The sequence below is a fragment of the Oncorhynchus masou genome, chromosome 33 (assembly GCF_036934945.1).
Source record: "Oncorhynchus masou masou isolate Uvic2021 chromosome 33, UVic_Omas_1.1, whole genome shotgun sequence".
Taxonomy (NCBI): domain Eukaryota; kingdom Metazoa; phylum Chordata; class Actinopteri; order Salmoniformes; family Salmonidae; genus Oncorhynchus; species Oncorhynchus masou.
In genome coordinates, this window is record NC_088244.1 from 46708303 (window position 1) to 46731385 (window position 23083).

At 41.6% G+C, this 23083-nt stretch overlaps 1 protein-coding gene across 2 annotated transcripts; it reads right to left on the reverse strand.

Annotated features, from left to right (window-relative positions):
• Positions 1-6421: 6421 nt before the first annotated feature.
• LOC135527412 (transcription initiation factor TFIID subunit 10-like) lies at positions 6422-10086 on the reverse strand. 2 transcript variants are annotated; one of them, XM_064955947.1, is made up of 5 exons: positions 9727-10086; positions 9275-9429; positions 8951-9015; positions 8705-8819; positions 6422-6678 (listed from the first exon to the last, which is right to left on the reverse strand). In XM_064955947.1, the coding sequence occupies exons 1-5, from the start codon at positions 9854-9856 to the stop codon at positions 6589-6591; spliced, it is 555 nt and encodes a 184-aa protein (XP_064812019.1). In that variant the 5' UTR covers positions 9857-10086; the 3' UTR covers positions 6422-6588. The 2 variants fall into 2 exon arrangements, with proteins under 2 accessions (XP_064812019.1, XP_064812018.1); XM_064955946.1 differs by having other exon boundaries at positions 6422-6681.
• Between the last annotated feature and the right edge of the window lie 12997 nt (positions 10087-23083).

The following is a 23083-nucleotide window of genomic DNA, read 5'->3' on the forward strand; positions in this document are numbered from 1 at the left end:
ACATTTGTTTTACCAGTTGTTCATGCTGTTTGTTCTTTTGTCAGTATGAGGTGGGATCCACAGGAAAGGGTTGTTTACCCAACTTTTTGTGGCGGTAGTAGGTTATCACTTGTATTTTCAATCCTTTCAAGCGTTGTAGGTGATGCACAATATGTCAACAATAATGGCCGAATGTAACCAAATGGAGTGCACAAGGGCACGTTTCCTTGCAAATCAGCTGTGGTTCGTTTAGGCTCGGTCATATCGTGAAAGTGTTTGTCACTGTCAAATGGCATCAGTATATACTGTGTATTCGGGAAAGTATTCAGACCATTTTACTTATTCCACATTTTGTTACAGCCTTATTCTTAAATTTATTAAATAGATTTCCCCCCTCATTAATCAATACACAATACCCCATAACGGCAAAGCAGTTGCACAGATGTTTTCAGGTCTCTCCAGATATGTTCGATCGGGTTCAAGTCCGTGCTCTGGCTGATCCACTCAAGGACATTCAGAGACATGTCCCAAAGCCACTACTTCATTGTCTTGGCTGTGTGCTTAGTGTTGTTGTCCTGTTGGGAGGTAACCCTTCGCCCCACTCTGAGGTCCTGAGCGATCTGGAGCAGGTTTTCATCAAGGATCTCTCTGTCCTTTGCTCCATTCATCTTTCCCTCAACCCTGACTAGTCTCCCAAAAACTGCTGCTGAAAAACATCCCCACAGCTGCTACCACCATGCTTCACTGTAGGGATGGTGCCAGGTTTCCTCTAGACGTGATGCTTGGCATTGTCAGACTGGAGAATCTTGTTCCCCATGATCTGAGTCCTTTAAGTCCCTTTTTGCAAACTCCAAGTGGACTGTCGTGTGCCTTTTACTGAGGAGTGGCTTCCGTCTGGCCACTCTACCATAAAGGCCTGATTGGTGGAGTGCTGCAGAGATGGTTGTCCTTCTGAAAGTGGATGTCGATTAAGGCAGCCCCCCGCACCTACATTTACATTTACATTTAAGTCATTTAGCAGACGCTCTTATCCAGAGCGACTTACAAATTGGTGAATTCACCTTCTGACATCCAGTGGAACAGCCACTTTACAATAGTGCATCTAAATCATTTAAGGGGGGGGGGGTGAGAAGGATTACTTATCCTATCCTAGGTATTCCTTGAAGAGGTGGGGTTTCAGGTGTCTCCGGAAGGTGGTGATTGACTCCGCTGTCCTGGCGTCGTGAGGGAGTTTGTTCCACCATTGGGGGGCCAGGGCAGTGAACAGTTTTGACTGGGCTGAGCGGGAACTGTACTTCCTCAGTGGTAGGGAGGCGAGCAGGCCAGAGGTGGATAAACGCAGTGCCCTTGTTTGGGTGTAGGGCCTGATCAGAGCCTGGAGGTACTGCGGTGCCGTTCCCCTCACAGCTCCGTAGGCAAGCACCATGGTCTTGTAGCGGATGCGAGCTTCAACTGGAAGCCAGTGGAGAGAGCGGAGGAGCGGGGTGACGTGAGAGAACTTGGGAAGGTTGAACACCAGACGGGCTGCGGCGTTCTGGATGAGTTGTAGGGGTTTAATGGCACAGGCAGGGAGCCCAGCCAACAGCGAGTTGCAGTAATCCAGACGGGAGATGACAAGTGCCTGGATTAGGACCTGCGCCGCTTCCTGTGTGAGGCAGGGTCGTACTCTGCGGATGTTGTAGAGCATGAACCTACAGGAACGGGCCACCGCCATGATGTTGGTTGAGAACGACAGGGTGTTGTCCAGGATCACGCCAAGGTTCTTAGCGCTCTGGGAGGAGGACACAATGGAGTTGTCAACCGTGATGGCGAGATCATGGAACGGGCAGTCCTTCCCCGGGGGAAGAGCAGCTCCGTCTTGCCGAGGTTCAGCTTGAGGTGGTGATCCGTCATCCACACTGATATGTCTGCCAGACATGCAGAGATGCGATTCGCCACCTGGTCATCAGAAGGGGGAAAGGAGAAGATTAATTGTGTGTCGTCTGCATAGCAATGATAGGAGAGACCATGTGAGGTTATGACAGAGCCAAGTGACTTGGTGTATAGCGAGAATAGGAGAGGGCCTAGAACAGAGCCCTGGGGGACACCAGTGGTGAGAGGCGCGTGGCGAGGAGACAGATTCTCGCCACGCCACCTGGTAGGAGCGACCTGTCAGGTAGGACGCAATCCAAGCGTGGGCCGCGCCGGAGATGCCCAACTCGGAGAGGGTGGAGAGGAGGATCTGATGGTTCACAGTATCGAAGGCAGCCAATAGGTCTAGAAGGATGAGAGCAGAGGAGAGAGAGTTAGCTTTAGCAGTGCGGAGCGCCTCCGTGATACAGAGAAGAGCAGTCTCAGTTGAATGACTAGTCTTGAAACCTGACTGATTTGGATCAAGAAGGTCATTCTGAGAGAGATAGCGGGAGAGCTGGCCAAGGACGGCACGTTCAAGAGTTTTGGAGAGAAAAGAAAGAAGGGATACTGGTCTGTAGTTGTTGACATCGGAGGGATCGAGTGTAGGTTTTTTCAGAAGGGGTGCAACTCTCGCTCTCTTGAAGACGGAAGGGACGTAGCCAGCGGTCAGGGATGAGTTGATGAGCGAGGTGAGGTAAGGGAGAAGGTCTCCGGAAATGGTCTGGAGAAGAGAGGAGGGGATAGGGTCAAGCGGGCAGGTTGTTGGGCGGCCGGCCGTCACAAGAAGCGAGATTTCATCTGGAGAGAGAGGGGAGAAAGAGGTTAGAGCACAGGGTAGGGCAGTGTGAGCAGAACCAGCGGTGTCGTTTGACTTAGCAAACGAGGATCGGATGTCGTCGACCTTCTTTTCAAAATGGTTGACGAAGTCATCTGCAGAGAGGGAGGAGGGGGGGGAGGGTATCCAAATCCTCTCTGATTCAGAGCAGTTGGGTTAAATGCGGAAGACACAATTCATTTGAAGGCATTCAGTTGTACAACTGACGAGGTAACCCCATTTCCTTTCACTTCTGGAAGGTTCTTCCATCTCCACAGAGGAACTCTGGTGCTCTGTCAGAGTGACCATTGGGTTCTTGGTGACCTCCCTGACGAAGGCCCTTCTCACCCGTTTGCTCAGTTTGGCCAGGCGTCCAGCTCTAGGAAGAGTCTTGGTGGTTCCAAACTTCTTCCATTTAAGAATGATGGAGGCCACTGTGTTCTTGGGGACCTTCAATGCTGCAGAAATATTTTGGTACACTTCCCCAGATTGGTGCCTCGACACAATCCTGTTTTGGAGCTCTACGGTCAATTCCTTTGACCTCATGGCTTAGTTTTGGCTCTGACATGCGCTGCCAACTTTGGGACCTTATATAGACAGGTGTGAGCCTTTCCAAATCATGTCCAGTCAATTGAATATACCACAGGTGGACTCCAATCAAGTTGTAGAAACATTGAAGATGATCAATGAAAACAGGATGCACCTGTGCTCAATTTCGAGTCTCATAGCAAAGGGTCTGAATACTTATGCAAATAAGATCTTTCTCTTTTTTCTTTTTTATACATTTGCAAACATAAAAAAAAATGTTTTCGCTTAGTCATTATGGGGTATTGTGTGTCGCTGATGAGGAAAACATTGGGGTCTGAATACTTTCCAATGATATATATATATATACAGTGCCTTGCGAAAGTATTCGGCCCCCTTGAACTTTGCGACCTTTTGTCACATTTCAGGCTTTAAACATAAAGATATAAAACTGTATTTTTTTGTGAAGAATCAACAACAAGTGGGACACAATCATGAAGTGGAACGACATTTATTGGATATTTCAAACTTTTTTAACAAATCAAAAACTGAAAAATTGGGCGTGCAAAATTCAGTCCCTTTACTTTCAGTGCAGCAAACTCTCTCCAGAAGTTCAGTGAGGATCTCTGAATGATCCAATGTTGACCTAAATGACTAATGATGATAAATACAATCCACCTGTGTGTAATCAAGTCTCCGTATAAATGCACCTGCACTGTGATAGTCTCAGTGGTCCGTTAAAAGCGCAGAGAGCATCATGAAGAACAAGGAACACACCAGGCAGGTCCGAGATACTGTTATGAAGAAGTTTAAAGCCGGATTTGGATACAAAAAGATTTCCCAAGCTTTAAACATCCCAAGGAGCACTGTGCAAGCGATAATATTGAAATGGAAGGAGTATCAGACCACTGCAAATCTACCAGGACCTGGCCGTCCCTCTAAACTTTCAGCTCATACAAGGAAAAGACTGATCAGAGATGCAGCCAAGAGGCCCATGATCACTCTGGATGAACTGCAGAGATCTACAGCTGAGGTGGGAGACTCTGTCCATAGGACAACAATCAGTCGTATATTGCACAAATCTAGCCTTTATGAAATGGTGGCAAGAAGAAAGCCATTTCTTAAAGATATCCATAAAAAGTGTTTAACGTTTGCCACAAGCCACCTGGAAGACACACCAAACATGTGGAAGAAGGTGCTCTGGTCAGATGAAACCAAAATTGAACTTTTTGGCAACAATGCAAAACGTTATGTTTGGCGTAAAAGCAACACAGCTCATCACCCTGAACACACCATACCCACTGTCAAACATGGTGGTGGCAGCATCATGGTTTGGGCCTGCTTTTCTTCAGCAGGGACAGGGAAGATGGTTAAAATTGATGGGAAGATGGATGGAGCCAAATACAGGACCATTCTGAAAGAAAACCTGATGGAGTCTGTAAAAGACCTGAGACTGGGACGGAGATTTGTCTTCCAACAAGACAATGATCCAAAACATAAAGCAAAATCTACAATGGAATGGTTCAAAAATAAACATATCCAGGTGTTAGAATGGCCAAGTCAAAGTCCAGACCTGAATCCAATTGAGAATCTGTGGAAAGAACTGAAAACTGCTGTTCACAAATGCTCTCCATCCAACCTCACTGAGCTCGAGCTGTTTTGCAAGGAGGAATGGGAAAAAATGTCAGTCTCGATGTGCAAAACTGATAGAGACATACGGATGTTGTAGAGCAAAAACCTACAGGAACGGGCCACCGCCTTGATGTTAGTTCTCAACTAACATCAAGGCGGTGGCCTGTTCCTGTAGGTTTATGCTCTACAACATCCGCAGAGTACGACCCTGCCTCACACAGGAAGCGGCGCAGGTCCTAATCCAGGCACTTGTCATCTCCCGTCTGGATTACTGCAACTCGCTGTTGGCTGGGCTCCCTGCCTGTGCCATTAAACCCCTACAACTCATCCAGAACGCCGCAGCCCGTCTGGTGTTCAACCTTCCCAAGTTCTCTCACGTCACCCCGCTCCTCCGCTCTCTCCACTGGCTTCCAGTTGAAGCTCGCATCCGCTACAAGACCATGGTGCTTGCCTACGGAGCTGTGAGGGGAACGGCACCGCAGTACCTCCAGGCTCTGATCAGGCCCTACACCCAAACAAGGGCACTGCGTTCATCCACCTCTGGCCTGCTCGCCTCCCTACCACTGAGGAAGTACAGTTCCCGCTCAGCCCAGTCAAAACTGTTCGCGGCTCTGGCCCCCAATGGTGGAACAAACTCCTTCACGACGCCAGGACAGCGGAGTCAATCACCACCTTCCGGAGACACCTGAAACCCCACCTCTTCAAGGAATACCTAGGATAGGATAAAGTAATCCTTCTCACCCCCCCCCTTAAATGATTTAGATGCACTATTGTAAAGTGGCTGTTCCACTGATGTCAGAAGGTGAATTCACCAATTTGTAAGTCGCTCTGGATAAGAGCGTCTGCTAAATGACGTAAATGTAAATGTAATACCCCAAGCGACTTACAGCTGTAATCGCAGCAAAAGGTGGCGCTACAAAGTATTAACTTAAGGGGGGCTGAATCATTTTGCACGCCAAATTTTTCAGTTTTTGATTTGTTAAAAAAGTTTGAAATAAAACCATTACAAATATAGAGTTGGCCAACTTGTCGTCCTAAAACCCGGAAATAAGTTACCTCTGGTTTCTTCAGCCATGTGAAACAAATGAATGGTGAAAGAACAGTTTCGATATGAACGCCTAAAATAAGGTCTGAAGTTACAGGCATAGATCTTATAAGTTTTGGGCTATGATGTAATAGCAGTCAGTTTAACATGACCTTCATGAATTATGAAGGCTTTGTCATTTTTTTATTATTACATAAATTCTTCAATTCACAAAATGTGATGTTAGCCGATTAAGATTCTCATTAAACAAAATGTATAAAATCTCCTAAGCCTCTGTATACCACAGACCTTATTTTCAGCATTTATCCAAAAACACCATTCATTTTCTTCATAGGCTTTGTCCAACGAACCATGGGGGAGTTAGTGCCTACAAAAAGACACTCTCTTACCGACTGCCCACACTCAACCTAAGGTTAAATACTATTTTTAGTACTGTTACACCATCCTGATAAATATTTTACCAACAACTCTTCCCCTTGTTATCACCAGACTACATAAACGAAAAGGCAACAAAGCAAAAAGTCCGAAATAAGTCATTGTTTAACATTTTATTTGTATCAATAAAATAGTACAAGATCAAAATTCCACATGAAGCAAAGTATGCCCTACTTAAAAATAAACAGAACAGTGACTGCAATTAATATTCTACTGACATCTGAACCATGATCATAGGGGGTTGCAACTGTGTAAGACCAATTTCCTATGTGAAGTAATGAGGTTTCTTTACGTTGATGCCATACTCAGAAAGGGCAGGGGAGAGGTCCTCCATGGTCAGTGTGTACTTCTTGTCCTGCTTTGGGAGGAAAGAGGTGGGAGGACAGAGTGAGAAATCAATCAAAAAGATACAAACAGCATTCATACTTGTGCATGAATCATTCTGTGCATCTCACATTAACAACAGTTCGTTCATGTGTTCATTTCATGGGAAATGGAAAAAGAGCCTCGGACAAAACAGAGATGCTTGTTCTAGGTCCCAAGAAACAAAGAGATCTTCTGTTGAATCTGACAATTAATCTTAATGGTTGTACAGTCGTCTCAAATAAAACTGTGAAGGACCTCGGCGTTACTCTGGACCGTGATCTCTCTTTTGAAGAACATATCAAGACCTTTTCAAGGACAGCATCTATGTAACATTGCAAAAATCAGACACTTTCTGTCCAAAAATGATGCAGAAAAATTAATCCATGCTTTTGTCACTTCTAAGTTAGACAACTGCAATGCTCTACTTTCCGGCTAAAGCACTAAATAAACTTCAGTTAGTGCTAAATATGGCTGCTCGAATCCTGACACGAACCAAAAAAATGTATCATATTACTCCAGTGCTAGCCTCCCTACACTGGCTTCCTGTCAAAGCAAGGGCTGATTTCAAGGTTTTACTGCTAACCTACAAAGCATTACATGGGCTTGCTCCTACCTATCTCTCTGATTTGGTCCTGCCGTACATACCTACACGTACGCTATGGTCACAAGACGCAGGCCTCCTAATTGTCCCTAGAATTTCTAAGCAAACAGCTGGAGGCAGGGCTTTCTCCTATAGAGCTCCATTTTTATGGAACGGTCTGCCTACCCATGTCAGAGACGCAAACTCGGTCTCAACCTTTAAGTCTTTGCTGGAGACTCATCTCTTCAGTGGGTCATATGATTGAGTGTAGTCTGGCACAGGAGTGGGAAGGTGAACGGAAAGGCTCTGGAGCAACGAACCGCCCTTGCTTTCTCTGCCTGGCCGGTTCCCCTCTTTCCACTGGGATTCTCTGCCTCTAACCCCATTACAGGGGCTGAGTCACTGGGTTACTGGGGCTCTCTCATGCCGTCCCTGGAAGGGGTGCGTCACCTGAGTGGGTTAATTCACTGATGTGGTCATCCTGTCTGGGTTGGCGCCCCCCCTTGGGTTGTGCCATGGCGGAGATCTTTGTGGGCTATACTCAGCCTTGTCTCAGGATGTTAAGTTGGTGGTTGAAGATATCCCTCTAGTGGTGTGGGGGTTGTGCTTTGGCAAAGTGGGTGGGGTTATATCCTTCCTGTTTGGCCCTGTCCGGGGGTGTCCTCGGATGGGGCCACAGTGTCTCCTGACCCCTCCTGTCTCAGCCTCCAGTATTTATGCTGCAGTAGTTTGTGTCGGGGGGCTAGGGTCAGTTTGTTATATCTGGAGTACTTCTCCTGTCCTATTCGGTGTCCTGTGTGAATCTAAGTGTACGTTCTCTAATTCTCTCCTTCTCTCTCTCTCTCAGAGGACCTGAGCCCTAGGACCATGCCCCAGGACTACCGGGCATGATGACTCCTTGCTGTCCCCAGTCCACCTGGCCGTGCTGCTGCTCCAGTTTCAACTGTTCTGCCTTATTATTATTCGACCATGCTAGTCATTTATGAACATTTGAACATGTTGGCCATGTTCTGTTATAATCTCCACCCGGCACAGCCAGAAGAGGACTGGCCACCCCTCATTTCCTGGTTCCTCTCTAGGTTTCTTCCAAGGTTTTGGCCTTTCTAGGGAGTTTTTCCTAGCCACCGTGCTTCTACACCTGCATTGCTTGCTGTTTGGGGTTTTATGCTGGGTTTCTGTACAGCACTTTGAGATATCAGCTGATGTTCAAAGGGCTTATATAAATAAATTTGATTTGATTTTGATTTGGTAAGACTTTTTTTGGGGAGACATTAACCAAGGCGACACTTCATCTTAACATTTACTGGATTGGCTGAACAGGGCAGAAGAGAACCTCCCCCGACCGTTTCTCTCTCTCTCGTCTGGACCAGTAAGAAAGAAACGCTGCTCATGTGTTTCTTTTACACCTGCAACGTTAGGTTAGAAATGTACTAACCTTTGTCTTGTTCCTGGAGCTCCCCGAGGCAGTTCCCTTCATTTTACAGTGCTGCAGGGCATCGTTAGCAATGTCTGAGATGAACTTCTGAGCCGCGAGGGAGACTAGACGGATTCTGAAAATGATGGACATAAATAATGTTCACGTTTGGCGCTCACGTGAGTTAATATTGAATTGAACTGGTGTAAAAGCTGAAATAGATGGGAGAGGACTCTTGGCAGTTAAGGAGCTAAGAGGCATGCTTACATTCGCGGATCAGATGCCTCAAAGCCAGCCCGGTTGAGATAGTAGCCTGTCACTGCATCAGGGATCTGGCAAAAACATGGTAGAGGTTGAACTGAAGTCATTGCAATTAGTTTTTTTTTTTGGTACACTAGCATCTCACAATAGACACCAGAGGACATTTACATGCTAAGTGAATCAGAGGCACCTGTTAACTACATAACCCAAATATGCATTATGTATATGGACCAAGCGACTGTTGACGTCAGCCTAGGTATGTGAAAAAAGTCATGTACATTTGTATATTTTTGAAACAAAGATTACTCCAATTAAGGGGGTTTGACTCACTGTAGGAGTGTAGTCCTCCAATTGCATAAGAAAGTCAGCCAGTGGTGTGGTTGTAATTACAGGCTTCACATCGCCGTTGGCAATGCCACTAGGCACATACACGCCGTTGGACACGGATGTACCAGATGGTGTGGCCATGGCAGCGGTGATTGGGGCTGAAACAAATAAAGAGAAATGCATGGTTTAATATCTTTCTAACTGTAGCTAAGATTTTGATAGCCAAGGTCCAGCAGTGGTCTAAGCCGGCGTTTCACAAAGCAGCAAGCAATGAACAGGACTATCTCTAAGATGGTTCTCCAGTTCTGCACAGTGCTATATGGTGTGGGCTCCTGTACTTAAACAATTTCGACAAAAGTTCTAGCCTAGCTACAGTAGACCATTAATTGGTGGAACCATGTATTAAGCCAGCTCATAAAGCTGTTCATAACCTCAAAACTCGTCTGAATACTTACAATTACTTATGGCAACCGAGGGTATGCTGCTGACGTTAATTGCTGCATTGTTGTTAGTGAGGCAATTATTGGATGTCGAGGAATTTGAAGAGCCCCCTGTCATGACTGGCTGTGGAGTATCAACGTTCATGTTTGTCGCTGGCTGCACCGCAGTTCGCTTGGTAAAATGGCCAAAGTAACAAAATTAAGTTTTCTTGCTGAAGTGAAAGAATTCAATTGAGTGCCAAAAATAACATTTTACGATAGTTTATGGGCAAATAAAGAAAAGTAAGATCCCTCATCCACTATTACCGTGTTAGCCTGCGAAACTGTTTGTCTTATTTTTTTCGTGTTCCGTGTGCTTCGATTTCAAAGTCCGGCGTAAACATCTCTTGTGCTTCTAATGGTTCCCCCCAGGAAAATATGCGCAGATTTTCATCCACCATGGCGAATCGATTGGACACACTGAAGAAGACACCACCACGTGTGTGAGGTGGTCAAGGTAGGTCGTTTAGTTTATCTACTGTAGCTTATATTGTATGCAAACGTTTCTAGAATAAATATATAGATTAAGATCTTTCTGATTTTCACGTTTTATAAACACAGTCAAAGAAACTCTCACTGGCATGTATAGCCCAACGGCCTGTAAGGTGGCGATATTGAGTCGTACGATGAAACGACCTACTAGAGCTCGACAGTTACTAGTCCTTTAAAATGATGTACCTCTCAAATCACATTTTATTTGTCACATGCGCCGAATCCAACAGGTGTAGACATTGCCGTTAAATGCTTACTTGTGAGTTAGAATAGTAGCAATAAAGTAAATACTAAACTCTTGAGAAGTTTGACTCTTTATTTAACCTTCATTTAACAAGTCAGTTAAGAACACATTGTTATTTACACTGACTGCCTACCCCGGCCCTATGGAATGTCGGATGTGATACAGGTTTCCTCAGTGGGTCGTGGCAGATAGGTTGCCAGCATCCTCCTTTATATGGCCTCACAGGTCTCCATAATACACTGAGACACTGTCTGGAATCCAAGACGATAGGTAAAGGCCAGGTTGCAAATAGAGTCTCCAGATGCCAAGTACCTGTAATGACAAAATAAATGTTTTGCTATTGGTTAGCATTCATGTATATTTTACTCTTCATAGATGTTGAATTGCGCAAAACCAGATGGAAGTCCCTCTGTGACACTTTAAGGCATCTACGGAAGGCCCCATTTATTAAAAAAGATTGCAGTCAGAGTGTAGTATAACAGCAGTACACTGCAATATAACTGCAGTATGCTGCAAATACTTGTTTAATACAGTAATTTTGCAGTGTAACTGCAGTATAACGGCAGTTCACTGTAGTTATTCTGCAATTGCTTTGTCCAAAATACCACAGTCGAATGCAGCTACTGCATTTTTACTGCTGTTTCAAAACTGCAATCTTTTTTTGTAAGGGCCAATTTATCGGACCTGGTGAACCAATCAGAAAGAATGGAGATAAATGAAAATGTTATCATTCTTGATACCTTACGTCCACCCAAAAAGGTAAGTTATACACCTTTGAATTGATTGCACTGAATTCCAAACCTAAAGTTCTGCAGTATTGCTGGCCTTATTTCCTACCGACAAGTAACTACTTGATTGATTAATGTCAACTGGTGTCCCATTTCTGAATTAGTGATTATATAGGCCTATAGATTATGAATCAGTTCCTTATTATGGAGGAATTATGAAAACAAGCAGTGTTAGACATTGTGGCTCAGATTTGAGAAATATGATTAATTGAGCCTGAGCTGAGGGTTCTAAATTTTACTTAAACACATTTTACTTTTTATTTTTATGCTGACCTATTTTCCACTCGAGGCAACCACGGTCTTGCAAATGCTGATTCACCTCAGTCACAACTTGTGGAGCCTGATGACACTGAGGACGACGTGGGCCCCCCCGAGCCATGACCCTGTGCTTCAGATGCCTGAACAACAGTCAATACCAACCACTACAGACATGGCTCAAGACTGGCAGCCAAGAAAAATAAACAGAAGGTCAACCATCAAGATATGGATTGAGAGCTGCCTGCGTTTGTCAGGAAACCAATCCCTTCTGCTTCTACCTCAGAGGATGAAGATGAGGCATTTGTGCACAGCCTTGTGCCAGGGCTGAAGAAAATAGGATGAAACAAGGGACATCTGAAGGTGCAACTACTATCATTGATTGTAAAGTGGGATGACCAGCAGACAACACCTCTGCCACATTCTCCACCATGGCTCTTCAGTGCTCTGCATGGAAGAGGTGGACTGCAGCTTATGATGTACGGCCAGCCCAGGGATCAATACTCACTACAACCTAGGTCTCCAACACATAACTTGGATGACAGCTTCAGTACATTCTCTCAAGAGAGCTGGGACAGAGACTCAGTCACATCAATATTCCCCTCCCAAAACACAGATCCCAGTTTGCGTATACAGGATTGTTATTAGAGGAATGATAATCTCATACTCGGCAAAAGTCAAATCTGAATTAGACATTTAAATACATTCCTATTTTAGAAAAAGCCAATAACACATCTTTACAAAGTAAAGAAGAAAATAGAATGTCTGAACTTAAGCAAGGATATTACATTTTACTTTTGAAGAGAGCCAACAGATTAAACTCAAATAAAGGATACTATTCAATGTAAAATAAACCTGATAGCTTGCAGCCCTCACAAAATGAATAGACTCAATAATGCCAAACCAGTTTATTTTAAAAGGTTACAAATGCTTTAATTAGAAACAACAATTAATACCATTTTTAAAAGCTTCTATGAAAATGTATATAAATCAGAATTAAACAGTTGTACTGATCCTACAGGCTTCTTAGACTCAACCCTAAAACAACTAGCAGCAGACAAAAAATAATCACACAAAATAGAAATAGAATATCATACACTGTTATAACATTTGCACGGAGAAAAGCAGCATGTATGGATGGCTTTCCCATAAAATCTTATTTGACAGTCTGGGACAAAGGAGCACCCCTATTTACTGAAATGATGACACACATGTCACTCAATTCAGTCCTTCCAAGTATCAAATAGTTATTTAAGTTATATTAAAACCAAGAAAATCGAGAGAGTCCCCTGCAGAACCGCACATTTAATAAATTGTACAATAAAACAACAACGAAACTCATAATCAACAGAATGGCAATAGTCCTACCAGACTTTATACATATTAATCAAACAAGATTTATAAAAAGACACTTACAAACAAATACAAGAACTTAGTAAATTCAGTCTGATTTCAAAGCACTCTCATCTGAGTGCCAGAGCGCAGAATACCTGATGAATTTACAAACGCTCAACACCCGTTGAATATGGCTGGTGTCAGTAAACGCCGGCCAAAAAGCATAATTAAATTGTTGCCAGCAGCAAAGTTAGTCACCAACGCTCTGGATAAGATGAACACAGCCTATTCAGCTCTGCTAGGGCGAGTAAAATGGTGAGGGTTTGGGTGGGGGCGAAAGCTTGCGATGGTTTGAACCATGCTGAATGGGTGTAGACAAAGAAGAGCTCTTCAGTAGGCAACAAAACAATAAAAGGACATTTTCTCCAATTGAGGATACACACTTTCAAAGCAGAATAACTTTCCCATTGTTCCTCAAAAGCAGTGTATGATATACAATTTTGTATCTCTGTCTCTGCTTTTATCCAATGTAAATAATACCATTTCAATAATACCATTTGATATATAAGACCGAATCAAGGAGGTCAGTCACAACTGAATGACGTTTTTTTTGTTTACTGACATATTCAACGGGTGTTGAGTGTTTGTAAATTCCTCAGTTATTCTGCGCTCTGGCACACTCAGATGAGAGTGCTCTGAAATCGGAGTAGATAGCCAGAGTGAATTTACCAGCTACGTCTATCGACAGTTGTCGCAATGACATTATGAACATTCTATTGAAATGTTTACTTGCATAGTGGAGTGTTTTGTTTAGACATGTAGCAAGATAAACAATGAACCATAATCGCAATTGATAACGTTACTACCCTGCATGAATCTGCAGGTAGCAAACCAAACAGGTTCAACTAGCAATGGAAATGGCTCTAAGAGACAAACAATATAACTACCCAGATCCTACACGTGACGTTAGCTAGCTAGCTAACAGTATACTTTACCTTGAAATCAAAACTACTTTCTGACAAAATCAGAAACTTGTAATATCTGAAAATGTAGCTAGCTAGACTATCTTACCCATATACATGGATGGACACTTCTCCCTCTCTGTCACAGAGGCCATGGTTGCCCTTAGTTTGAAGATGTGATCCGGAGACAGGTGTTTTATACAACAGCCTTTTGTGTGTTCTCTTTTTTACTCCATCTGCATATTTGCAGTCAAACACCAGCATTTTCTCCTACTCCTAAGTGATCATACTCTAATTCCACTGATTTCAAAACTCGGTCCTCCAGAAAGTGCGAGCAACACTTATGCTGTTCAACTACGTGATATCTTTCAAAAAAGCTGCGTTGGAAAGGATTACCTACACATACTGACCAGATCATGTTATAGACAGCCATGCTACATTGCAGACCAATCTGAATTCATCACTCGGCATGTTCAGCCCACTCATTATCTCAGCCAATCATGGCTAGCGGGAAGGTTGCTGGCTTTTTCTTTGGCTAAACCAACTAGGCTTGTAATTTCACAATTGTATTCGTATTTACAGGTGGCATACGAGTTTGTCATTACAGTTTTTTACAATCGCTCAGACACTAAAAGTGGTACTTGAAGCACACTCAGTGAAACCATTAACTCATGTACCTAATCTCCAGACCAAGTCTGCAAAACTGCAAGCACATCATCTGCATTACACTCAGTTTGCAATTGTAAAACACACTTCTTGCAAAACACTAAACACAGGTCTCTACATTAGACACATCATTCAAAACTAACAGGTCTTGTGTTTCATTTGGAAATACTGCCATTCCAAATGCCACACTCATTTACCGATTACCTACACCCAGTGCTCACGTGTGAAAACACTTACATGGGTGGGCATCTATCGTCGGTGGTGGCTCAGGTGAAGGGTGAAGTACCCACTACCATGAGCAGATATAACGTCTTTCTCCATGGCGGCTCTGGTGCGGGGATCGTTGCAAGATGAACCGGACCTTGTGCCGCCGCTGGGGGAACCAGACCGTAGATCGTTGCAGGAGACTCTGGACTGAGAACCCCTGCTGAAGGCTCTGGACCGCAGACCGTCTCAGGAGGTGCTGGACCGCTGACCGTCTCAGGAGGTGCTGGACCGCGGACCGTCTCAGGAGGTGCTGGACCGCTGACAGTCTCAGGAGGTTCCGGACTGTAGACCGTCTCAGGAGGTGCTGGACCGCTGACCGTCTCAGGAGGTGCCGGACTGTAGACCGCCTCAGGAGGTTCCGGACTGTAGACCATCTCAGGAAGTTCCGGACTGTAGACCGTCGTTGGAGGTTCCGGACTGTGGACTGTCGCTGGAGGTTCTGGACTGTGAAACGTCATTGGAGGTTTCGGACTGAACTGTCGCCGGAAGCTGTGGACTGGGAACTCGCCGGAAGCTGTGGACTGGGAACTGTCACCGGAAGCTGTGGACTGGGAACTGTCGCCGGAAGCTCTGGACTGTGGAGGCGCACTGGAGGCCTGATGCGTGGGACCGGTACAGGTGGCACCGGGCTGGTGACACGCACCTCAGGGCGAGTGCGAGGAGCAGGAACAGGACGGACCTGACTGGGGACACGCACTTGAGGGAGAGTGTGAGGAGCAGGAACAGGAAACACCTGACTGGGAAAGCGCACTTGAGGGAGAGTGCGAGGAGTTGGCACAGGACGTAGTGGGTTGTGAAGGTGCACTGGAGACCTAGTGTGTATAGCCGGCATCAATTGTTCCGGAACTTTAACAAACTTCTCAGGACGAGTACAGGGAGCTGGCACCAAACTGACAACAAGTTCCTTTATTCCAAATCTGTGCATCCTCCCCAACTCAACAGCTCTCCCATTTCTCTCTCCGCCAAATTCTCCTTCTTCTCCCAGCCTGACTCTGGTTCACTCCTCGGCACCGCCGACTGCTCCAAGTCCCCCCCCCCCCCAAAAAACACAATTATTGGAGTTTCTGTGGCTTACCTCCCTGACTTTGTCACTGTCCCTCGCTGCTTCCGCCTGCCTCCATGGCAGGCTCTTCTCTCCTGCTATTATGTTGTCCCAAGTCCAGGATGTTCTCTCCCTAATCTCCTCCACAGACCAGGATGCCATTATCTACCAGGCCCGCTGCTTGGTCCGTTGTTGGTGGGATCTTCTGTCATGATCGTCATAAAGGGTAGACCAAGCCGCAACGATAAACGGCTGTCTCGGATTGGGAACCATACCAGGCCAACATAAACCATTAATCGCCTAGATGACCCACCCTAGTCACTATCACGCCCCAACCAACAGAGAATAAATAGCTCTCTATGGTCAGTGTGTGACAATGACACAAGTAATTTTTCCAACAATTGTTTACAGATAGATTATTTTACTTAAAAGTCACTGTATCAGAATTCCAGTGGGTCAGAAGTTTACATACACTAAGTTGACTGGGCCTTTAAACAGCTTGGAAAATTCCAGAAAAAGATGTCATGGCTTTAGAAGTTTCTGATAGGCTAATTGACATCATTTGAGTCAATTGGAGGGGTGCCTGTGGATGTATTTCAAGGCATACCTTCAAACTCAGTGCCACTTTGCTTGATATCATGGGAAAATCAAACGAAATCAGCCAAGACCTCAGAAAAAGATTCTGGTTAATCCTTGCGAGCAATTTCCAAATGCCTGAAGGTACCACATTCATCTGTTCAAACAATAGTACACAAGTATAAACACCATGGGCCACGCAGTCGTCATACCACTCAGGAAGGAGATGCGTTGTGTCTTCCAGAGATTAACGTACTTTGGTGCGAAAAGTGCAAACAATCCCAGAACAACAGCAAAGGACCTTGTGAAGATGCTGGAGGAAACGGGTACAAAATTATGTATATCCACAGTAAAACGAGTCCTATATCGTCATAACCTGAAAGGCAACTCAGCAAGGAAGAAGCCACTGCTCCAAAACCTCCATAAAAAAAACAGACTATGGTTTGCAACCACACATGGGGACAAAGATCATACTTTTTGGAGAAATGTCTTCTGGTCTGATGAAACAAAAATAGAATTGTTTGGCCATAATGACCATCGCTATGTTTGGAGGAAAAAGGGGGAGGCTTGCAAGCCGAAGAACACCATCCCAAACGTGAAGCACGGGGGTGGCAGCATCATGTTGTGGGGGTGCTTTGCTGCAGGAGGGACTGGTGCACTTCACAAAATAGATGGCATCATGAGGACAATTATGTGGATACATTGAAGCAACATCTCAAGACATCAGTCAGAAAGTTAAAGCTTGGTCAAAAATGGGTCTTCCAAATGAACAATGACGCTAAGCATACTTCCAAATTTGTGGCAAAATGGCTTAAAGGACAACAAAGTCAAGGTATTGGAGTTGCCATCACAAAGCCTTGGCCTCAATCCTATGGAAAAGTTGTGGGCAGAACTGAAAATGTGTGTGCGAGCAAAGAGGTCTACAAACCTGACTCGGTTACACGGGCTCTGTTAGGAGGAATGGGCCAAAATTCACCCAACTTATTGTGGGAAGCTTGTGGAAGGCTACCCGAAACGTTTGTCCCAAGATAAATTTAAAGCCAATACTACCAAATACTAATTGAGTGATGAAAGAAATAAAAGCTGTAATAAATCATTCTCTCTACTATTATTCTGACATTTCTTATTCTTAACATAAGGTGGTGATCCTAACTGACTGAATACAGGAAATTTTTACTTGGATTAAATGTCAGGAATTGTGAAAAACTGAGTTTAAATGTAATTGGCTAAGATATATCTAAACTTCCGAATTCAACTGTAATTTACAATTTCTTCTTCTTTTTGTTGAGTTTCGTCACATCATTTCTAAATTTTCAGTAAGACAGCCAGTCTGATGTGTAGCCAGACTTATGAACCACTCCTTTTGCCCCCATCTCTTTCAACCATACAGTTTTTAAATTTCTCATCAATCCATGGAGCTTTAACAGTTCTAACAGTCAGTTTCTTAACAGGTGCACGTTTATCAATAATTAGAAGAAGCAATTTCATAAATTCACCAAGTGCAGTGTCTGGATGCTCCTTATTAATCACATCAGACCAACAAATATTTTTTACATGATCCACATAAGAGTCACAGCAAAATCTTTTGTATAATCTCTGATACACTACTTTAGGCCCAGCTGTTGGAACTTTGTCTTTCCTGGATATAGCCACTGTATTGTGATCACTGCATCCAATAGTAACGGATACAGCTTTAGAACAAAGTTCTGCAGTATTAGTAAAAATGTGATCAATACATGTGGATGATCTTGTTCCTGTAGTGTTTGTAAACAGCGTGGTAGGTTGATTAATAACCTGAACCAGATTACAGACACTGGTTACAGTGAGAAGCTTCCTTTTTGAGTGGATAGATTAATGAAAACGAGTTAATATTCAGGTCTCCAAGAAAGTAGACCTCTCTGTTAACATCACATACACTATCAAGCATTTTACACATATTATTTAGATACTGACTGTTAGCACTTGGTGGCCTATTTCAACACCCCTAAAGAAAAGGCTTTAGATGTGCCAAGTGAACCTGAAACCTCAGTACTTCAATAACACTTGCCATATTTTCTAAGCATTACAGGGATATGGCTCTTAATATATTCAGCAACACTTCCCCATAAGAATTTCTGTCTCTTCTACAGATATTATATCCTTGTATTGCTACTGCTGTATCATCAAATTAATTATCTAAGTGAGTCTCAGAAATGGCTAATATATGAACGTTATCTGATGTTAGAAAGTTATTGATTTCATTAACCTTATTTCTAACCTTATTTCTATTAACCTTATTTCTAACCTTATTTCCTGAACCTTATTTCTAACCTTATTTCTATTAACCTTATTTCTAACCTTATTTCTATTAACCTTATTTTTATTAACCTTATTTCTAACCTTATTTCCTGAACCTTATTTCTAAACTTATTTCATGAACCTTATTTCTATTAACCTTATTTCTATTAACCTTATTTCTAACCTTATTTCTAACCTTATTTATATTAACCTTATTTCTATTAACCTTAGTTCTCACCTTATTTCTATTAAACTTATTTCTATTAACGTTATTTTTATTAACCTTATTTCTATTAAGCTTATTTCTAACCTTATTTCTATTAACCTTATTTCTAACCTTATTTCCTGAACCTTATTTCTAAACATATTTCATTAACCTTATTTCTAACCTTATTTCTATTAACCTTATTTCTAACCTTATTTCTATTAACCTTATTTCTAACCTTATTTCTAGTAACCTTATTTCTAACCTTATTTCTATTAACCTATTTTCTATTAACCTTATTTCTATTAACCTTATTTCTAACCTTATTTCTATTAACCTTATTTCTAACCTTATTTCTATTAACCTTATTTCTAACCTTATTTCTATTAACCTTATTTCTAACCTTATTCCTATTAACCTTATTGCTATTAACCTTATTTCTAACCTTATTTCTATTAACCTCGTTTTTATTAACCTTATTTCTATTAACCTCGTTTTTATTAACCTTATTTCTATTAACCTGATTTCTAACCTTATTTCTATTAACCTTATTTCTATTAACCTTATTTCTATTAAGCTTATTTCTAACCTTATTTCTATTAACCTTATTTCTATTAACCTTATTTCTAACCTTATTTCTATTAACTTTATTTCTAACCTTATTTCTATTAACCTTATTTCTATTAAATTTATTTCCAACCCAATTTCTATTAACCTTATTTCTAACCTTATTTCTAACCTTATTTCTATTAAGCTTATTTCTAACCTTATTTCTATTAACCTTATTTCTATTAACTTTATTTCTAACCTTATTTCTATTAACCTTATTTCTATTAACCTTATTTCTAACCTTATTTCTATTAACTTTATTTCTAACCTTATTTCTATTAACCTTATTTCTATTAAATTTATTTCCAACCCAATTTCTATTAACCTTATTTCTAACCTTATTTCTATTAACGTTATTTCTATTAACCTTATTTCTATTAAGCTTATTTCTAACCTTATTTCTATTAACCTTATTTATAACCTTATTTCTATTAACGTTATTTCTAACCTCATTTCTATTAACGTTATTTCTATTTACGTTATTTCTATTAACGTTATTTCTATTAACCTTATTTCTATTAACCTTATTTCTAGGAACCTTATTTCTAACCTTATTTCTATTAACCTTATTTCTAGGAACCTTATTTCTAACCTTATTCCTATTAACCTTATTTCTAACCTTATTTCTATTAACCTCATTTCTATTAACCTTATTTCTATTAACCTGATTTCAAACCTTATTTCTATTAACCTTATTTCTATTAACCTTATTTCTAACCTTATTTCTATTAACCTTATTTCTATTAACCTTATTTCTATTAACTTTATTTCTAACCTTATTTCTATTAACCTTATTTCTATTAACCTTATTTCTATTAACTTTATTTCTAACCTTATTTCTATTAACCTTTTCTATTAAATTTATTTCCAACACAATTTCTATTAACCTTATTTCTAACCTTATTTCTATTAACGTTATTTCTATTAACCTTATTTCTATTAAGCTTATTTCTAACCTTATTTCTATTAACCTTATTTCTATTAACCTTATTTCTATCAACCTTATTTCTATTAACTTTATTTCTAACCTTATTTCTATTAAGCTTATTTCTATTAACGTTATTTCTATTAACCTTATTTCCAACCCAATTTCTATTAACCTTATTTCTAACCTTATTTCTATTAACCTTATTTCTATTAAGCTTATTTCTAACCTTATTTCCATTAACCTTATTTCTATTAACGTTATTTCTATTGACCTTATTTCTATTAACCTTATTTCTAACCTCATTTCTATTAACGTTATTTCTATTAACGTTATTTCTATTAACGTTATTTCTATTAACCTTATTTCTATTAACCTTATTTCTAGGAACCTTATTTCTAACCTCATTTCTATTAACCTTATTTCTAACCTTATTTCTATTAACCTTATTTCTATTAACATTATTTCTATGAACCTTATTTCTATTAACCTTATTTCTATTAACCTTATTTCTAACCGTATTTCTATTAACCTTATTTCTATTAACCTTATTTCTAACCTTATTTCTATTAACCTTATTTCTATTAACCTTATTTCTAACCTTATTTCTATTAACCTTATTTAATTAAGCATATTAATTGTTAACTATTAATATTAAACGAAACAGGTAAATACATAATATTTTCTTTCACATCAGATTGTGGAGAAGAAGAATCGTGGTTGGACACCCTGGATAGAGGAGGATAAACGGCATATGGTAATCAGTGTGCATTTCATTTTCCCCATTAGTTGGAGGCAAAGACCTTCTTTGGACATTAGCCCAGTCTTTCATTATTTACATTTCCCTGTGCTGTAAAGACTACTTCTCCATGTTTTCTATTTGATCTACTAAAAGTAGTTTTGTTATTCTTATGTATCTTTTTTCTCAGGTGTTATTCTGTGAAGGCTAAGTTTTCAAATCAAATCAAATGTATTTATATAGCCCTTCGTACATCAGCTGATATCTCAAAGTGCTGTACAGAAACCCAGCCTAAAACCCCAAACAGCAAGCAATGCAGGTGTAGAAGCACGGTGGTTAGGAAAAACTCCCTAGAAAGGCCAAAACCTAGGAAGAAACCTAGAGAGGAACCAGGCTATGTGGGGTGGCCAGTCCTCTTCTGGCTGTGCCGGGTGGAGATTATAACAGAACATGGCCAAGATATTCAAATGTTCATAAATGACCAGCATGGTTGAATAATAATAAGGCAGAACAGTTGAAACTGGAGCAGCAGCACAGCCAGGTGGACTGGAGACAGCAAGGAGTCATCATGTCAGGTAGTCCTGGGGCATGGTCCTAGGGCGCAGGTCCTCCGAGAGAGAGAAAGAGAGAGAGAAGGAGAGAATTAGAGAACATACACTTAGATTCACACAGGACACCGAATAGGACAGGAGAAGTACTCCAGATATAACAAACTGACCCAGCCCCCCGACACATAAACTACTGCAGCATAAATACTGGAGGCTGAGACAGGAGGGGTCAGGAGACACTGTGGCCCCATCCAAGGACACCCCCGGACAGGTCCAAACAGGAAGGATATAACCCCAACCACTTTGCCAAAGCACAGCCCCCACACCACTAGAGGGATATCTTCAACCACCAACTTACTATCCTGAGACAAGGCTGAGTATAAGCTAATGTGTGAAGGATGCACTTTAAGCTGCTTTAGCAGTAGCTAATGGGGATCCTAATAAAATACTAAATAGTAAAGGCTCTATTAAATCTGTAAAGCTAAACTGTTACAGGTTCCGCGCTAGAAACGTAAAGGTAATTCCTGATTAAGCTGAAGTATGCAGCATTTAGCGGGCATGCGGTCTCACCTGAAATGGGAAAATTGCCTTTAAATGTAAATCACCCGGTAGAGCTGAACTTCCGTGATGTGGATTGAATAGAGCCCTGAGATTTGTTTCTCTTGAGAAGAAGATAAGATGCTCCATGATGTACACCAATTGTGTTTACTGCCACTCTGAACCCTAAGCATGGGTAAATAAATCCAGGTCCAAAAGCTGTTAGTTGTCTGGGATAATATGACTTGACTCTTTATTTTCCAGTGAAGGTTCTCGAGTGGCACAGTGGTCTAAGGCACTGAAATTAAGTGCTAGAGGCATCACTACAGACCCTGGTTTGATCCCAGGCTGTATCACAACTGGCCGTGATTGGGAGTCCCATAGGGCGGTGCACAATTGGCCCAGCATCGTCCGGGTTAGGGGAGGGTTTGGCCGTCATTGTAAATAAGAATTTGTTCTTAACTGACTTGCCTAGTTACATGTATTGTTTTGTTACGTGTGCTCATAAACATAAGGGTATTGTCAATAGTTAAGTAAATAAAATTTTCCAAATGAAAAACGTTATATTTTACTACCATTAGAAGGTACCATTGGATTACTGTTATCAAATTGTGTACAGTAAATACTGTGAAGAGACAAACACTGCAGAGCTTGGTTGACATGAAGAGGAGAATTCTCACCTGAATTAAAAATTGTAAATAATTTGGATGTTTGAGTAAATGAAATTCCACATTTTACAGGTTTAGGAAATCTCAGCAGATATCAGTCAATAGCTGAAGTGGACTGCTGCAGTGTTACCGGTACACCTGGACTCCTCGAAATCCTATTGTGTTCTTTTTTGTCCTCTGTCCTGTGTCTTACCATGA